Source organism: Echinops telfairi, unplaced genomic scaffold (genome assembly GCF_000313985.2).
Source record: "Echinops telfairi isolate 266 unplaced genomic scaffold, ASM31398v2 ScPeMD7_31;HRSCAF=116, whole genome shotgun sequence".
In the NCBI taxonomy this organism is placed as follows: Eukaryota; Metazoa; Chordata; class Mammalia; order Afrosoricida; family Tenrecidae; genus Echinops; species Echinops telfairi.
This window is the reverse complement of record NW_022103928.1, coordinates 35,091,827-35,110,886: the sequence shown is the minus strand read 5'-3', so window position 1 is coordinate 35,110,886 and position 19,060 is coordinate 35,091,827. Positions and strand designations below refer to the sequence as shown.

At 41.2% G+C, this 19,060-nt stretch overlaps 1 protein-coding gene across 2 annotated transcripts in view; it reads right to left on the bottom strand.

The window, feature by feature from the left end:
* Nucleotides 1-19,060, bottom strand: part of DIP2C (disco interacting protein 2 homolog C) — a 247,197-nt gene that overhangs the window by 128,886 nt on the left and 99,251 nt on the right. For both annotated transcript variants that reach the window (XM_045289849.1, XM_045289848.1), the window contains one exon: nucleotides 1,344-1,483. In XM_045289849.1, coding sequence (XP_045145784.1) covers nucleotides 1,344-1,483 — 140 coding nt within the window. The remainder of the gene's footprint in view (nucleotides 1-1,343; nucleotides 1,484-19,060) is intronic.

The following is a 19,060-nucleotide window of genomic DNA, read 5'->3' as shown; positions in this document are numbered from 1 at the left end:
TGTGTGTGTGTGTGTGTGTGTGTGTGTGTGTGTGTTGGAGATCAGTGGAGTACAAGGCAAAGCAAACCCACTGCCAGTGGGTTGACTTGGACCCATGGAGATCCTGCAGAGGGTTCCAAGCTGCAAACCTTTATGGGAGCAGATGGTCTGGACTTTCTGCCTCAGAACAACAGAGGGTTGGGTTTGAACTGCTGGCCCTGCAGTTAGCAGTCCGACACTTCTCCAATAACGAGGCAGAGGTCCTTTAAACCAAAATGGCAGTTCTCCTTATGTATTTTGTAAAGATGAGCTTCTTCGGCTTTTTCTCTGTGTCTTTGTGAGGATTTTATTAATAGTTTGTTTTTTAAAAAAGCAAACATCTTTTCTGTTTGGTAAATAATCATACCTCTTCTTAAAGTTTAAATTAGCTTCCCAAAGTTTACCCTCCATTCTCTCAATGTTATGGAGAGCTTCTTTAACATATAGATAGATGAGTAATAGATAGATAGATAGATAGATGTATGTATATATATTGCTGGCTTCACTTCCTCTGATATCGTCATTTTTGTCACAGCCTCTTCCCAAAGTTTACCCTCCATTCTCTCAATGTTATGGAGAGCTTCTTTAACATATAGATAGATGAGTAATAGATAGATAGGTAGATAGATGTATGTATATATATTGCTGGCTTCACTTCCTCTGATATCGTCATTTTTGTCACAGCCTCTCTTCAAGTTCGACGTCACTGAACATGTTTGCTTTTTAAAAAGAAGTTTAGAACTTCATTTAAAGATGATTGTTGTGTTTTTAAATACTTTTAAAAATGGGTATCCAGGTTTGCATGACTCAATCTTCATAGACTTTTCTAAACCACCTGCACACGTTAAGAGACTTAAGTGCATCAGCGAAGTCCCACTGAAGGCCTGGCCCCTTGGCTGGCTGTGTGAAGCCGGGACTTCCAGGATGAGGTGGGTAAGTTGCTCGAGGCCATTTCCCCAGGGAAAGTGATCCGGAGCTCAATTGCACATATGACCATGGGCTTTCCCATCACAAAGTTCTTCTTGCATCTTCAGGGCTTACTTTCACCGAGAGGCGGCGCTACCTTAAAGTTTTGAAGTTTAATGAATGCTTCAGAAAAATGGAAATGGCATATCAAAAGTGGAAATTAAACATTTCAATCTAAGAAATTCAATTACAGGCTGGAGTACAGAGGGGAAAAAAAGCCTCCTGATGTATTGAAAGTTAGTGTTTAATAGTTGATTCACACATGAGGATTACAAGGTGTAATTTCTGACTTCAAGCATTTTTATGTAAAACTTTCCAACTTGTCTGCTTCCCAAGTATGTCCCCAGGTGAGTACTTACCTCCAGGCATCACCAGGCCAACATCCTGCACAGTGAGGACAGACAGCTTCTCCTCAGAGTCCACCCTGATGACACCATAGGTCAGCCCGTGCATGGAGAGGACTCCCCGGCCTGGGGGCTGGTTGCTGTCATCCGTTGGCCTGTAAAGGCAATTTTTATCTCAATATATTGACCCCACATGCAGCCATGATGATGTTATGTAGATGTGTGTGTATGTGTACGGCCATTGTAACCATAAACGGGCATGTGGGGCGGGGTGGATGGACAGGCAGCCACTTTCCGGGGTCCTGAAGCGCTTCATGGAGACTTGCTGCCACACATCTGTGCGCTGTTCTTAACAAATAAGAGTACTTAGCACTTTTAAGACTACTTGTTTTCTCTGTTCAGGATAGTGACAAATCTACTCATTCTATTTCTGTGCTCTCTGAGCAGACTATTTTACAAACACCTGTGCTGCGCTCCTCTCTCAGTCTGCCCCTCTCTCTTCTGTACCTCCATTGCTGGATTTGGTCATTCGCTCTCTCCCCCTGCTCATTCCCTGGGCAAGGCCTGAGGTTCCCAGTTTTGCAAGTGGCAAAAGAGGGAGAGTGTCTCTCCAAGACTGCAGAGAATGCCAATGAGCAGCAATGATTGAAATACTGATTGTCTGGCCTCAAGCACACACTGTGTAGGCTCTCTTGATGGATTTTATATGTGAATCTAAAATAAGAGTTATGCTGCGCCATTCTGGCTGCCAAGTTTTAAGAGAAATGACTTGCATGATCGACATGGGTCAAGAGATATGGGGGTTGAGATAAAGTAGTTCTTGAACTATGACTGCTTTAATAATCTGTTTTCTCTGTTTCCTACAAGGCTCTGTTGGATTAAATGTCTTTCGGTGGGTTCGATGTTCCGCTGCTAAATGCAAAGTCAGCAGTTCAAATCCACCAGCCACTCATTTCCCAAGAGAAAGGTGAGGCTGCCTGTCCCTGTAGAGGTTTACAGTCTCGGAAACCCTGAAAAGGGTAGCTCTGAGGGGCACTGACCCCATGGCAGTGGGTCTGAGGCAGGGTCTAGCTGCTTCTCTGGCTCATCTCTCTCTCATGCTCATTCTATGCCTTTGCTCTCCTTCAAGTACCTTGGTTCTCTCTCACCTCAGGCCTTCCACGTTTGTTCCTGCCTCTCCCCAAATGTTCTTCCTGCAGACACAACCTGGCTTTCTCCCACACTTTGGGTCTCAGCTCCAATATACAACTTCTCAGAGGGGCCCAGAAGTTGCAGCAGCCCCTTCCAGCACTCCTATTTGCCTAGCACATGATATCAGCCATACTCTATGTATGCCATTCTCTTCATTGGATTTGAAACCTCCTGAGGACAAGAAGCTCTTATTTTGTTCACTGCTGTACCTCACCTCCTGGAATACTGTCCAGGCATGAATAATATTTACTGAGTGAGTGAATACATTGAGGAGATCATGGATTCTAACCCTGCAAGCTACAGAGTCTTCAATGTGTGGTTAAGTGAGAGGTCACAATTGAAGTAATCTTCACACTTATTTCTAAAATCTTCGATAGCTAAGACTTTGATGTAATTTTTGGGTCTGAACATTGGGATTTAATAGCAATTGGCAATTTTTTAAACTTTAAAACATTATGAAGCTTTATAATAAACCCAAGTACATATACAGGGAAACTTAGAAGCTAAAATTTGCAAAAGGAGGTTTTACTTGACTCAAGGATAAGGTATACGTAAACGAGTAAAACGTATATTAAAGAAAGTTATTTAAAAAGTGAAACCAAAACAAAAGCCCAACTAGGAAAAGGGAGAAAAGATTTGCAAAGATTTGAGAACACTGACATGCGATGATCAAATAGCACTGCCAAGTCTGAGCGCGGGAATGAATTCTGCTCGGACACAGTGGGCATAGTTCGTGATTTTAGTTACATGACCTCTTCATCGATGAGGGTAGGTCAAAAAGCATTGCTACAAAATCACAGAATCCTTTATTAAAGCTGAGAATCAAAACGTGAAGCTATTACTTGTCGACATATTTCTCTATCTAGAGCTAAAGGTGGTATTTCCATCTCTCCCTTCCTTCCCTGAAGAATTGTTTAATTGTCATACAGTTGGAAACTATTCTGTGGCTTACAGAATAGTTTTGAGAAATGTGCTGAAAAAGAGAACCGAGGATCAGAATGTATTCACAGTTAAATTTTTGATAAAGTCAAAACACCTTCCAAAAATAGTGTATGATTTGGATTCTCAACAATAGTACATGAAAGTAATACATAATAGAGCATTGGTTATATGCTATAAGTTTTACTAAGTATTTTGTCTATGTATGAACAGATTCATCGTTTATAGCACTCCTGTGATCTAGGTACAATTCTCTCTACTTGATAGACAGGTCAACTGAGACAAGGAGAGATGACCGTATGTACTGTCCAGGGTCACAGCTGTGGGGCAGAGCCGGATGCAAACTCAGAATAGTTTCAGAATCTGTGCTTTCAACCATGGTGCCAAGCTGCCTCCTAGTAGTTTCCTCACATCCTTAACAACCCTGACAAACTTACAAATGATGTCAAAGCTGATCGTACACCACCATTCTTCACAACTTCAGCTGTCATTCCCTTAATTATTACCCAAGTTTAGATGGTCTTTATCCCCATTGCTACTTCTCTAGGATATTAATGAATTAGTAAACTCTCTGATATAGGGGAAAACCAAGTAAGTAGAATTTATAGGAGTAAAAAACACCATCTTTGGTAATAATAGTATATCGAAGTATGGCTAATATGACTGACTCTGAAGGAGTCACTGGTGGCATAGCAGGTTTTATGTTGGGCAGGTTACAGTGCAAGGTTAGCAGTTCAAAAACACCAGCCACTATGTGGGAGAAAGCTGAGGCTTTTTCCTCCTCAAAAGATCCACTGTCTTGGAAACCCAGAGGGGCAGTTCTATTCTGTCCTGCAGGGTCACTTGCTATGAGCATGAATGAACTCGACAGCTGTTGAGTTTGATTGAGTTTGAATATGGCAACAGTATATTTACCAACGTCCAGACGTCACTCTGAGATTAAAACAATCCATTTATGCATGTGCATCTTACACATCTCACACAGAACATAACTATAAGGGTGAATGATTTCAAACTCTAGGGTCACTATGAGTTGGCCTGGACTCCATGGCAGTGAGTTTGCTTTTGTTTGACCACATGATCCAGCAATTCCGACCCCACATCTATACCCAGAGTACGGAAGCAGGACTGCGAACAGAAATCTGCACAATCAAATGCACTGCACCACTCGTCTCATGGTCTAAATATCAGTTAATAGATGACTGTCTACACAAATTGTGTGCATACATACAATGAAATACTACTTAAGCAGACAGAAACATGAAGTCCTGATACATGCTATACATTAATGAATCTTGAACACATCTTGCTGAGTGAAAGAAGTCAATCACACAGTGACAAATACTAACTGAGCTCACGGCATTGAAACGGGCAAATGTACAGAGACCGGGATGCAAAGGAGAGAAGGTGGGTAATTAACTGCTTGGGGCACACCAAGTCTCTGCTAATTATGGTAGGATAATTGGAGCAAGGGTAGTGGTGAGAGTTGCCCAAGGTGAACATAATCACTTTCACTGAATTATACCTGTAAAAACGGTTGAATTGGCAGATGTCTTGCTATATATATATTTATCTATCACTCTCCCTGCCCCCTGATGATAATTGCGGAATTTTCAGGAATATAAAGAAATGGTGACACATGGTTTTACACTATTACAATAACAAGTAAAATGGATGTACTCATTAAGGCAGAGGGGTGTAAGAAGAAAGCGTCCACTTAAGCTTGGCAGCCTGGTTTCACCCAGAGTGCACTCAAGCACACAAGCTTCCTCGGCAGAGAGGCTACACACACGATTCACTGGCCATGCTATTTCCAGTCGCCATAAAACATCAGATGTGCCTTAAGCTAATCATGCTTGTGCACCACCTGAGGCAACAGCTACTATAAATTTCAATTAATACCATCTACAGTTTGCAGCTACTGACAGAAAACAGGCTGGTCAAGCTTAAATATGCAATCACACAAAATAAATGGCATGAAGTAAATCACCAGCAGTTGAGGAGATCTTCATTTCCAGGATTTAATAAACGGAAACTACATTTGTAAGGCTTTCATTCTCCCAAGTCGTCCGCTGAATCCTTACGGCAGCGGGAAAACCAAGGTCCCTAATCATCTTCACAGAATAGAGACCATCTCCAATCGAATAATCCTCAGTTCAGAACAACAGTACACTTGAAAAGAACCAAAGGGTTCCCAAGGGCTGCCTCCAATAAGGATGGCATTTCCGGACAGCCTAGTAAGCCTGCGAAAGCAGGAACCAGTAGAAGGCAGAAACTTGTCAGAGAAGGAAAACTCAAATATGAGGTGGCTTCAAACGTTTTATGGAAAATTCCATTACCTGTTCACTCCATTTCCCACGAGCTTTTTGAAGCTCTCTCAGATTTTCCACTAACACAAGTAATAAAAAGATTTCAAGACTCCACCCTGCCAAAAGCAGAGAACTAGACCCAGAAAAGCAAGGCAGTCTCTTGGGAACTTCCTGTTCCTACAGGTTTCACTGAACATATGTATACACTGGAAGGTTACACACACACACCACACTGCTGCTGCTGGGTCAATTTAGACGAACAGCATCACTATAGGACAGGTAGAAGGTGGATGCTTTAACCGCTCTGTAACCAGGATTCCTTTGATGTGAAGTAATACCATACTAACATATTTGAATTCTTACTATGTATCAGGCATATTTTTAAGTGCCTTCTAAATACTTCATTCATCATGTTCACACAGCCTTCTGATGTGGGTAATATTACTTTTATTTTACAAATGAAGAATCTGAAGCAGGAAGGTTAAGCCATATTTTCAAGGTTAAAATGCCAGTATGAGCAAGAATATGGAGTTAAGAGTTAGAATCGCAACTTGATTTAACCAATTCCTAAACACACTTCTTTGGCCGCTGCACTGCCCTCACTACTGTCCTCAGAGGCCATCTGCTCAGTGCTGACTCACAGCAGCCTCATGTGCAACACAATGAAACACTGCCTACTTCTGCACTATCTTCATAATTGTGTTTCAGTCTATGGTTGCAACCGCTGTGTCAATCCATTTCTCTCAAAAGTCTTCCTTTTTTCCGCTGACTTCTTACTTTACCAAACATGATGTCCTTTTCCAGGGACTGGTCTCTCCTTTTAACAGGTCCAAAGTCCTTGAGACAAAGTCTCAACATCTTTACTTCTAAGAAGCATTCCGACTATACTTCTTCCAAGACATATTTGTTTATTCTTCTAGCAGTCTACAGTACTTTCAGTATTCTTCACCAACACCATAATTCAAATGCATCAACTTTTTAGATCTTTTTTATTCTTTCATTGCCAAAATTCCACATGCATGTGGTACAACTGAGAACACACCATGACTCGGGTCAGGCAGCTCTCAGTCCTCAGAGGGATATGCTTGTTCTTTAACGCATTAAAGAGGTCTTGCACAGATTTGCCCAAAACAATAAATACAACATTTGATTTCCTGACTGCTACTTTCATAAGCACTGATTGTGGACCCAACCACACTACTCACGGTCATCGAGTTGATTCCAACTCATAGTGACCCTGTGGGACGGAGAAGAACTGCCCCTGTGAGGTTCTGAAATGGTAACTCTTAAGGGGAGGAGAAAGTCTCATCAATACAGTTACTTTCCTCTTCAATTTTATTACTTAAGCCATGTTTTCAGTTAGAAAAATAATCATCTCCACATTGTTTTTTAAGGCAGACATTAAATTTTTATCTAAATTATTATTAGAAACAATATACTTTAAGTTAGCTTATGTTTTACAAATATCACGGGCTGCTAAATCTGAGTTTTTTGGGGGGAAAATCAGAAATATCCTTGAAAATCCCACTTCAAGTCACAGGTTTGCACTTAAAAAAAAATATTTTTAGAACCTCTGGGTCACTGGCTGGTGTGCTCTGGCAGAAATCGGCATCTCAGAACCAGATGGCTTTAGATAGGGGTGTCCAAGATGCTGCTGGCCCTCTTATTTCCTTCCAGCATTCCAACGTCCACTTCAGATATTTTACAGTGCAAAACGATTATGCTGGCAAATGGGTGAAATTATTATTCTCCAAAATTGTTGCTTTAATTAATTTTATATAATGGCTGTCCTTACACTGATAAAGCATTGCGGTACTGAAATAGCCGGTAGTTAAGAAAGCCAAAAAAAAGTGTTTAATTAGCTCCATCAATGGTGATATAGCCCCCAAAAGTAATCCTCTCATCTATCTTCTACAACTGGAAGGCCATCTCTAAATATTTGAGGCCAGGAAATAAATACGGATCATGCATCCATATTTCACCAGTGTTTGTCTATTCTTCAACTCATCTTGAGAGGAAAAGTAATGAACACATAGTTTTTCATAACAAAAATTACTACTAATGAGATGGGGGCAGGGTTAGAAAGAAAAACGGAAGCACAATTAAATACCTGAGTAAAAAGGGAATGCAAAGGAAGCTAGTCTGGTACCCAGAAGACTCAATGAGGAGAAATGGGGATTTTTCTCAGTACTTGGCATGCACGCATGAAGACAGACAGACCTTTCTCTCTTCCACCACTGCTTCATGTTCTCTTACATCGTTAAAATTAAAAATAAATAAATAAATAAAACGGTCTACAATATACCGAGTATACTCGAGTATAAGCTGACCCAAATTTCAGCCAAGGCACCTAATTTTACCACAAAAACTACATTAAAAATGTGCTGAAACGCTCGGCTTATACACGAGTATATATCGTACTTGGATCAAGAGTCAACATCCATGGAAATAGCAATCAAGAAATCAAATGATGTGCTCCATTGAGTACATCTGCTGCAAAGGTTTCTTTAAAGCTCTAAACAGCAAAGATGTCACTTTGATAACTTCAGTATGTCTGACCCAACCCATATGTACGGATGTGTGAAAACTATAGAGTGAAAAAATAAGGCAGAGGAAGAATGGATGCATTAAATGGAATCAGAGACTATTATATATACTGTGGACTGCCCTAAGAATAAACAAAGACTTAGAAAACACACAACCAGAGTGTGCTCTTTAAAAGTGAGACGGCACAACTTAGTCTTACTTGAGAGATATTTTCAGGAAAGAGTACCTGCTAGGTACTAGAGAAATTTATGTCTGACACAGGAGAGGGTATGAAAGTGGAGAAAACTTTCAGTGAGATGGATGACACAAAAGCTGCAACGATGGACTGAACCACACCCGGGGTCTTGGGGACACACAGGTCTAATCATAGTTAACGTTCTGATACACACAAGGTCACCAATCAGAGTGAGCTAAAGCCAACTAGATAGTAACTGACCACAAAGTACTAGGGATCTTTTAGGTTGATCGTAATATTTTTTTGGAAAATTACCTTTGTCTTACTGAAGGTAATACTGATATAAGAATAAATAAATCCTTAATGGCCTGCTTTCTGAAAGCCAAAAGGGTTAGATGCTGTGGTAGTTACATGATCTGTTGTCAAGTTGAGACTTAAAGAGTGAAGGGGTGGAGTTTACTGTCAATCAGGTCACAGCTCGATGACCTCTTTTGGAGGCACTAAGGGGATAAACAGCTTGCTGGAGGGGAGATATTCACTCACTCCCTGCAAGACATTACTGACAATGAGCCTGATGGAGCTACACTGATGCAGCAAGAGCTCTGGAGCTGAAGGAGCCACATGGAGACCCCTCCCAGCGCTGATATGCTCCCACTGCCAATGGATCCACAAGACTTCCCACCCACTGGTCTGTGATCTTAATGCATTCAGCATCATTGCATGTGTTGCATGAGTCTGAAGAGGAACTTATAGATTGGTATCATACATATGGGCTAATATCAGATTTATGGGCTTGAGCTGTACTGGGCTGGGATGTTTTCTCAACATTCAATTGCTCTTGCATATAAAGCTCTTTCTTATACACATATGAGTGTCTACGAATTTATTTCTCTAGTCAACCCAGATTAACACAGATGCTATCTCTGGTAGGAGAGACAGGAGGTGGGCAGAGTTAGGGTAGTGGGAGTCTAAGCACTAGCCTGTTCTTCCTCTATACCAGAGGTTCTCAACCTTCCTAATGCCATAACCCTTTAATACAGTTCCTCATGTTCTGGTGACCCCAACCATAAAATTATTTTTGTTGTTACTTTATAACTGTAATGTTGCTACTGTTATGAATCTGGTGACCCCTGGGGGGGGGGGGTGTCGAACAACCCACAGGTTGAGAACCAGTGCTCCACACCATCACCAGTTATGGCTTTCTAAAGCACTGATGGATTCCACCCACCGAACAAGTGGGATACTTCAGGTTTCCAATGATCCCCTGTGAGTTTCCCTTCAATATAGAGGCATTTTATGTTGTTTACAAGAGGAGTGACTTTAAAATACTTGACAGCCAGCGCACATAAATCAACTAGTAAGCCACTCCCCCAACCCAATTTAGAAGCTCCCTGGCTTTAAACAACCTCATTCGCTCCCACACACAGCTGTACTCATGAAGCCTTGCTGGCATCAGCACAACCCATCCTGATAGGCTAACTAAGCAGCTCTTCTGTAACTAATTCAGTGTCCCGATTTACATTCATTTGTTACAGAAAGGGATCCCAAAGTAATGAATGTTCAGAGAGGGCCAGAAGTTCTGAAAACAATAACCAAAGGAAATGTTATCTGCAATTTTATGGTTAGTGATTATCATGGACAATAATTGAGTATCATGTTTAATTAAGTTGACCGTAAGCCAAGTGAGCCATCATTTGCACAGGGCTATTTACTGGAAGTTCAATTTCTGCTTTGCTACAAAGACAGAACAAGCTGTCCTTGGACGATTATTAAAACACTGGACACAGAGCTGAGAAAACAAAGTAAAAGAATTGTCAATCTCCAAATCCCTTTAATAAAGAATAATTCATTTTCCATAAACCCCTTCTTTGGAAATGAAATAGGACAATGTAGCAGCCAAACAAAAGTGTGAGAGTTGCAACACCTTCTACATCAGGATTGAGAAAGTGTTCATTGTGGTCCTCATACTAGAATCCATAAGCAAGTAATGATGATTAGCCATTCTGGGATCTCCATTTAAATTGGCTTTTACAAGAATACATTGAAGCTATTTTTATCATTTAATCACCTAGCCTCTGACCTCATACTTGGAAAAGTCACTTCAAGTCTTTGACATGTTTCAGAAAAGAAAATAAGCACTTATGGCAAGAGTGCAGTAGGAACTTAAATACAAAAACACTTCAACCTTAACTAAGAATTCGTTGCAACCTTGCTATGTAAAAGCATCCTGAGTAGGAGTATCCTGAAAAAAATGCAACAGTGAGTACCATTTTCATCTCATCTATTTGAAAATTACTTAAAATTATACATAAAAGCAAAAATTAACCCCCCATCTAATTTACAATAAAAATTGTTACATATAAAAAAAGAAGCAAAGACAAGGAAAAATAGATTCTGATCCAAAGATCAGCATTCAGCTACTGACCTAAATTTACCTTCATGTGCATAAGAGTATCTAAGTGCAACAGCTAATTATAAAGATTCTTCTTTTGTATAGTCACCAAAATTAAATGGTTCAAACAGGTATCAGCTACATAGTAATTAAAAATTAGCAACTTTTGGATATGACTAAGGAATGTGATCAAGGCATAGAAAAGGCAACTCAAAATAGGAAGTCTTGACTGAATGTTCATTTTTTACCTTTTCATTTTTGATTAAGCTGCATATCCTAATGCTGTTCAGAATGATTAATACTATTCTTTTTTTTAGCCTTTCACTATTTTTCCCACTTTTGTCCCTCAATTAATTCATGAAGGATACTCTGATTATCCCGATCAAAAAATGGCCATATCTGAGAAGATACTCATGCCTAAGTACAGCAGCACTGGAGGAAACGTGCTCATGAATTCAGAACAACATGCAAACATACTACAGCCAATAACTCACATCCCTCTGAGCTATTTACAAGTGCTAATGGTGTCTAGGTAATTCTTAATGTAAATGTTCCATTTGTCAAGTGAGATAATGGAAAATAGATTCTTCCATACTTATTTATAGCTATGCTATGGTCAAACATTTGTCTACCCAAAGCTGTAAGAGTAACAATCCTCATTTACTTTTAAAATTGTATGTAGCTGTTGGAATTTTGCTTGGAAGCAGGTTTCTTCTCCATAAGTTTTGAGCCAGCCCAGAGCTGGCTCCTGTGAGAACTCAATTGGCTTATCCTACAGGCTCCCAACTCCTCCACAGATCGTCTCTATAGACAGTTTCAGGATTCTGTCCAAGGCCCCCAAGTGCTCTGCTCCCCATAGTGACAGTTTTTCCCTGAATAGCTTTATGTGAGTTGTCAAAGGTGGGTGCATTAAAGGTACCATCCTTTTATGATTAGACTACCAGCACCCCCTAGGCTTTCAAGTGACACAGAAACAGAAGACCAAAACCAAATACGACGCTATCAATGTAAAACAAACTACACATCTGCCTACATATGTACACAAAAACAGAGGCCTTGATTGGTGCAAATGGGTACTTGGTTGGCTGCCAACACGCAGGTTGGCGATTCAAGTCCACTCTGAAGTGCCTCAGCAGAGAGCGCTCATGATGTACTTCAGAAATGCCAGTCCTTGAAAATCAAATGGGGCACAGTTCCAGTCTGCACACATGGGGTCACTACGAGTCAGAACCAACTTCATGGCAGCTTTTACTGTTCATCGACTGATCTGTACACAGATGTGTAAGAAAAGGCCGGACTGGTAATAGGTTTTACTGCAGGCAAATTGTGTAGAATTTTCTGATGTAAATACGTAAAAAGAGCTACTGCTTCTCATTTTATATGAGTCTGAAGTTTTCTTTCATTGAGTATTTAAAAATATTTAGTAGGCTGCAACTATTTATCAGGCACTGTTCTAGGCAGTAGGAGCACTTGTGGCTTAAATGGCTCCAGGTTGGACTGCTAACTTAAAGGAGAGTGGTTCAACTACTGCAAAGACTTACAGACTCAGAACCCATAGAGAGAGAGCAGTTCTGTGCCCTACAGGGTTACCATGACTCAACCTACTTGATGTCTGTGGCCTTGGCTTTTTGGATTCTAGTCAGTTAATAGATAAAGTTGCCTGCACAAGAAATTTATATTCTAGTGGTAACGCCATGCAATAAAAAATGAATATTGTAAGCAGTAAACCATAGAGCACAGCCTAAGTTGATAAATGCAGTTGAGGAAAAACATATATACAGCAAGGTAATGAGTTATGGGCATGTGGAGAGGAGCACTCTGATTTTAAATGCTATGGCCAGGTGCCATTTTAACAAGACTGTAAGGAAGGTGGCAGTCAGCTATTTGACAAGAGCGATCCAAAGATGAGAACATGCTTGTCTCACTGGAGTAGCAGGAAGTAGGTACTTGTGGCTGCTTCTGCATGAGCAAGAAGAGTGCTGGGAGAACAGGTCAGATGATGCTAAGGCCCATGCTAGTATGCTGGTTTTCACCACCCTGAGCAAAAAACCAAACCAAACTCACTGCCACTGAGTTCATTCAAACTCATAGTGACCTTGTAAGGAAAGGATAGAACTGCCCCTGTGAGTTTCTGAGACTGTATTTATGGGAAAAGCAGCTCTGTCTTTCTTCCTAGGCTAGGCTGGTGGTTTCAAACTGCTGACCTTGTGGTTAATAGCCAATGTGTAACCACTTCACCACCAGAGCTGCTGTTCCCTGAGCAAGTGGGGCCATGAAAAAGCTTTGGCCACCCTACTGACTTGACCTGATTTGCATTTTAAAAACTCCCTCTGGTTGCTGCTTTCAGAATAGAGTAGGACTTGAAGGGTGGTCTAGGGCGGAACCAAGGAGACCACTGAGGCTGCTAAAGTCATCCAGGTGACAGGGGAGAGTGGCTTGGCCCTGGCTGCAACAGTGAGGGCAAAGAGAAGTAGTGTGGTATACTCTGAATATCTCTTAGGGTAGACCCCATAGGATTCCCTGAAAGATTGGATGTGATGTGTGAGAAAAGGAAAGGAATCAAGAATGACTCATAGGTTTCAGTCTGGGCACTTGGAGACAGTCATTGTCAACCAAGGGTGAGGAAGTAGAGACTGGAACTGGAACAGGATTTTTAAAAATAATTTTTAACTGTAACAGTTAAAACAGTGTATTTGGAGAGGCAAGATGGTGCCCAGGTAAGCACCCCTACTGGGAGTTCCGTGGTGCTCAGTGAGTCCGGTGTCCAGGAGGACGAGTGGGAAGATTCTGATAAGTGAAAAGACCCCGACAATCCAGAGTGGTTCCTCTGGCAGGAAGGTGACCCGCCCTGACATCTGCCTCATCCCAGAACCCCAGAGATCTGAGACCTGATCCCAGGGATTTCCTGGCCCATGCCGGCTGTGCTGCTTCTGCATGCTGCAGCAGTCACCACCCACTGATTACCCTCCCAACCTCCAGCCTTGTCACCATGCCAGGAACTGGACGCCTCCCCTGCTGAGTCCCCCACAACCACAGCTGGACCACCACACAGCACTGTCTGCCCAAGGCATTCCCTTAGGGAGCTACTCTCTTCTCCTGGGGTTACCTTTCTCTCCACATGGTGGTGGTCCCGCCACCAAGCTCTGGTCCCTCCCACCACCCACCCAGGGTCCCAGGGGCTAACCTGTCATCCACCTGCAGTAAGTTTGGTCACCTGTGGCTGTGGGGCTCTCCACACCATTGCCTGAGACCCCTCCAACCCTCTGGCAGCCGTGTCTACCATGCTCACGGGGCACAGCACCTGCCACTTCCCCTGCAGCACCTATGGTCAGAATACCAGCATCTACCAAGCATAAGCAGGAGAGCAATATATGGTCCAACTCCATCCAGAAACCAACATGTCGATAAGAATTACCAAGATGACATGGCCTCAGAAGGAAAAGAAGGCAAGAATGAAGCCCCATACACAAACATAGCACACTGATATGAAGGGAGATAGGAAAATACCCAACACAAAAGACACAAGATGACAGCAAGAATCCACAGATCATGATAATAACTCCAATGCCAATGGTCTCAATTCATACATTGAAAGACAAAAGCTAGCAGACTGGCTCAGAACAACATAATCCATCAATCTATTGCCTGCAAGAGACACATCTTAAGCTTGCAGACAAAAATAGACTAAGAATAAAAGGCTGGCAGAAAATATACCAGGCAAATGGCAATGTAAAAAAAGCAGGTGCTGCATTCCTAATCTCCGACAAAATTGACCTCAAGGTTCAAACCATAAAAACAGGCAAGGAGGAGCACTATATAATGCTCAAAGGATCCGTGAACCAGGATCCAGTGAGCATAACAAATATACATGCACCTAACAAGAGAGACACGGGAAATTCGTTAAACTATTCAAAAGATGAAAAAAGAAATCACAGATTCAACAATCATAGTAGTGACTTTAATACACCGCTATCAGAGAAAAACAGCTCACTGGGAAGGAAGCTCAGCAAGGAGGCTACAGAGCTAAACACTACAATTAGGCAACTGCACCTGACAGACATATAGAGAGCTTTCCATCCAAACGCAAAAAAATGACATTCTTTTGAAGCATTTGTGACTCATTTTCTAAAATAGACCACATGCTGGGACACAAGTCAAGCCTGAATAAATTCAAACACATAAGAGATTACTCAGATGTCCTTCTCGGATTACCAAAACATAAAGCTGGAGATTAATAAAAGGACAACCAGACAAACAAGGACAAACAACTGGAGGATTAATAACAATCTTCTGTTACATGAATGGGTACTGGCCCAGATTAGAGAGGTGTTTAGGAAGTTTCTATAAACTAATGAGAATGAGGATACAACATATCAACACTTATGGGACACTGTGAAAGCAATGATCAGAGGTAGCTTGATAGCAATGTGCATATACGAAAAAGGAAGACAGACATATGACTGATATGCTATCACAAAACCTCCAGCAACTAGAACAGAGTCAACTGAACAACCCCTCCAATAGCAAAAGAAAAGAAATAATAAAAATCAGGGCAAAGTTAAAACCAGTGGGAAGACAAAAAATGATGCAAATGATTAATGCAGCAAAAAGCTGGTTCTTTGAAAGGATCAGCAGAATCGACAGACAGCTGGAAAACCTAACCAAAGAAAGGACGGAGCAAATATCAATAGCCAGGATGAGGGATGAAATGGGGAAATCACAGCAGATCCCAATGAGATTAAAAGAATAATCACCAAGTACTATTAAAGTCTGTATTCTAATGAATTCAACAACATGGAAGACAAAGACAAATAATTAGAAAAACAATCCCTCCCTAGATTATCCCAGATAGAGGTAAGAAACTCAACAGACCGATAGCAAAAGAAGAAATAGATATGGTTACCAAGAAGCTAGCAACATAAAAAGCTCCTGGACCAGACGGCTTCACAGAAGAACTCTACCAAGTATTCAGGAAAGAGCTGACATTGATCCTTCACAAATTATTCCAGAGTGTAGAAAAGGATGGCAAATTCTCAAACTCATTTTACAAAGGCAGTATAACTTTGATATCCACACAGGGCAAGGATCCCACAGGAACAGAGAGCTACAGACTGCTATCTCTAATGAATATAGATTCAAAAATCCTTAACAAGATATTGGCCAATAGAATACAAAGTATATAAAACACATCATCCATCATGATCAGGAAGGATTCATCCCAGGGATGCAGGGATAGTTTAACATCTGAAAATCCATCAATATTATACACCACATTGATAAGAAAAAGTATAAGAATCACATGATAATATCTATAGATGCAGAAAAAGCATTAGACATCCAGCACCCATTCCTAATTAAGACACTCAAGAAGATAGGAATGGAATGAAAATTCCTGAAGTTAATACACGCTATCTACGAAAAGCCAACAACCAACATCATAGTCAATGGAGAAAAGATTAAATCAATCCCACTGAAAAAAGGGACCAGACAAGAATGTCCCTTGTCCCCACTTCTATTCAATATCATACTGGAGGTCCTAACTGACAGCATAAAACAGCAGAAGGACAATAAAGGTATCCAACAGGGAGAGGATGAGGTAAAACGATCGCTATTTGCAGACAACATGATTCTGTATGCTGAAAATCCCAAAAGCTCCACAACAGGAGTAGTGACAGCAAAAGAGGAATATGGAAGAGTGGCAGGATACAAGATCAACAAACAGAAGACTATTGGTTTGCTGTATACATCAGACAAGACCATGAAAGAAGAGATCAAGAAGGCAGTACCCTTCACAATATCCAAGAACAAAATGGAAATATCTAGGGATATATTTAACAAAAAATCCCAAAAGACTTATACAAGGAAAACTACAAGATCCTAATATAGGAAACCAAAAGCGACCTCCACAAATGGAAGAAAACCCCATGCTTATGGATTGGAAGACTCAATATAGTAAAGATGTCAATTTTACCCAAGGTACTTTATAAAATTTAATGCTATTCTGATTCAAATACCAACAACCTTCTTCAAAGATTTGGAAAAACTGACGACCAATTTCATATGGAGAAGGAAGAAGCCCCAAATTAGGAGAGAACTCCTCAAGAGGAAGGAGAAAATCAGAGGGCTCACTTTACACCTCCTACACAGCCACAGTGGTCAAAACAGCATGGTACTGGAATAATGACAGATACTCAGACCAATGGAAAAGAAAAGAAAATCCAGATATGAAACCATCAGCATATAGACAACTGATCTTTGACAAGGGCCCCAAAAGCATCAAGTGGAAGGCGGATGCTCTCTTTAACACGTGGTCCTGGAAACAATGGATATCCACATATAGAAAAATGGAACAAGATGTTTACCTCACCCCATGCAGAAGAACAAGCTCAGGGTGGATCACAGACCTAGAAGTAAAACCCCAAACCAACAGGACCATTAATTAAGGAATCGGGCCAGACAAGAACCGTGGCTCAGGGAACCAATAGGCTAACTGCAATAGGGAAAGATACACACACAGATGAACCTGAAATAGACAAGTGGGATTTACTAAGGATAAAACACCGTGTGAGTCAAAAGACTTCACCAAGAAGGTAACAAGGCAACCCACAGACTGGGAGAGGATTTTTAGCAATGATACAACAGACAAAGGGCTTATTACTAAAACCTACAATACCCTCCCAGCCTGCAAAAAAGAGGAAAATAGTTAACCCTCTAAGGAAGTGGGCAAAAGAACTGAAAAGAAGCTTCACTAGGGAGGAGACCCATAAGCCAATAAACATATAAGAAATTGTTCATAAGCCACCAGAGAAATTCAAATTAAAAACAACCAAGAAATACCATCTAACAACCTACATCAGAAAATCAGAAAGCAACAAATGTTGGAGGGGGTGTGGTGAGATAGGAATTCTCTTCCACTGCTGGTGGTCGTGTAGATACATACAGCCTCTGTGGAAAGCGAACTAGTGATATTTAAAGAAAATGGAAATTGATCTACCTTATGACCCAGCTACCCCTCTACTGGGCATATACCCAGAAGAGCGAAGAAATAAAATACGACCAGTTTCCTAGGCTTCGATGTTTATTGCGGCGCAAATCACAAACACAAAGAGTTGGAAACAACCTAACAACCTGTGAGGACCCTGTGGAACAAGGTGGTGTGCTACCTGCAGGCTTAGAGACATCTATGCAAACTGGCAGTGTAGATGACATTGGTATTCTCATTCACAGATGAAAAGTTTGACTGTGAACAGAGGTTAATTCATCCAAGTACAAACCAAAAACAACTCCCCACCACTGAGTTGGCTCCACTCACAGCGGTGTTGTAAGGCAGAGTAGAACTGGCCCCTCTGGACTTCTGAGCCTGCTACTCTCCATGGGAGGAGAAAGCCTCTCCCATTGTTTTAAAGCTGCCACTGACCTGGCAATTAGCAGCCTAACTGATAACCCACTGTGCCACCAGGGCTCCAAACCGAGTAATCAATTTCCTGTTTTGCCTCCTGGACAAGGTGACTATACAAATAAAAATTTGGACATTTAAAAGCACTTCTTTAAAGCGGAAACAGACTGGGGAGATTCAAAGTAATTCACATCATGATAAGCGCTGGGTCTGTATTTGCTGACGGGGCAGTCTTGCGACAAGGCTTGTCCATCCAATCCACATTCTTTTCTGACTGAGGCCCGGTGGAGGAGGAGGGTGGGGATTTCTGGTTGTATCCAAAGGAGCTCCGATGGAGCATCACTCATGGTGAAACGTCCAGCAGACCGCAGAGTCACTGCATACGTTTGGGTCAGTCTCTGAGCAATTCTTTTGTCACACTTGATTTTAACAAAGCAAAATTACATTTCTTACTGAAACACTCCAAGCAGAAGTGTGCTACCTGAAGGCAAGGTGTTTTACAGAGACAAGTTACTTACTTTTATGGTCTATGAAATTATTCAGCCTAAAAAGCCACGTTAGTGCAATCAGGAAATAAACGGTTTTCTTTTAAACCTATAGCACAATTTCTAATAATACCTACAGTCTGCTTTTATTCTAAATTTCAAAAAATACCCTCATTTCAACTTGGCTTATAGGTATGTATGACTTTTAAATCAAAGAAGGAAGGTGAAAAGAATGACATTTAGGGTGACAGTGAGTGCTTTAAGTGAACAAAACAGTTGAAACACAAAGACAAATGCT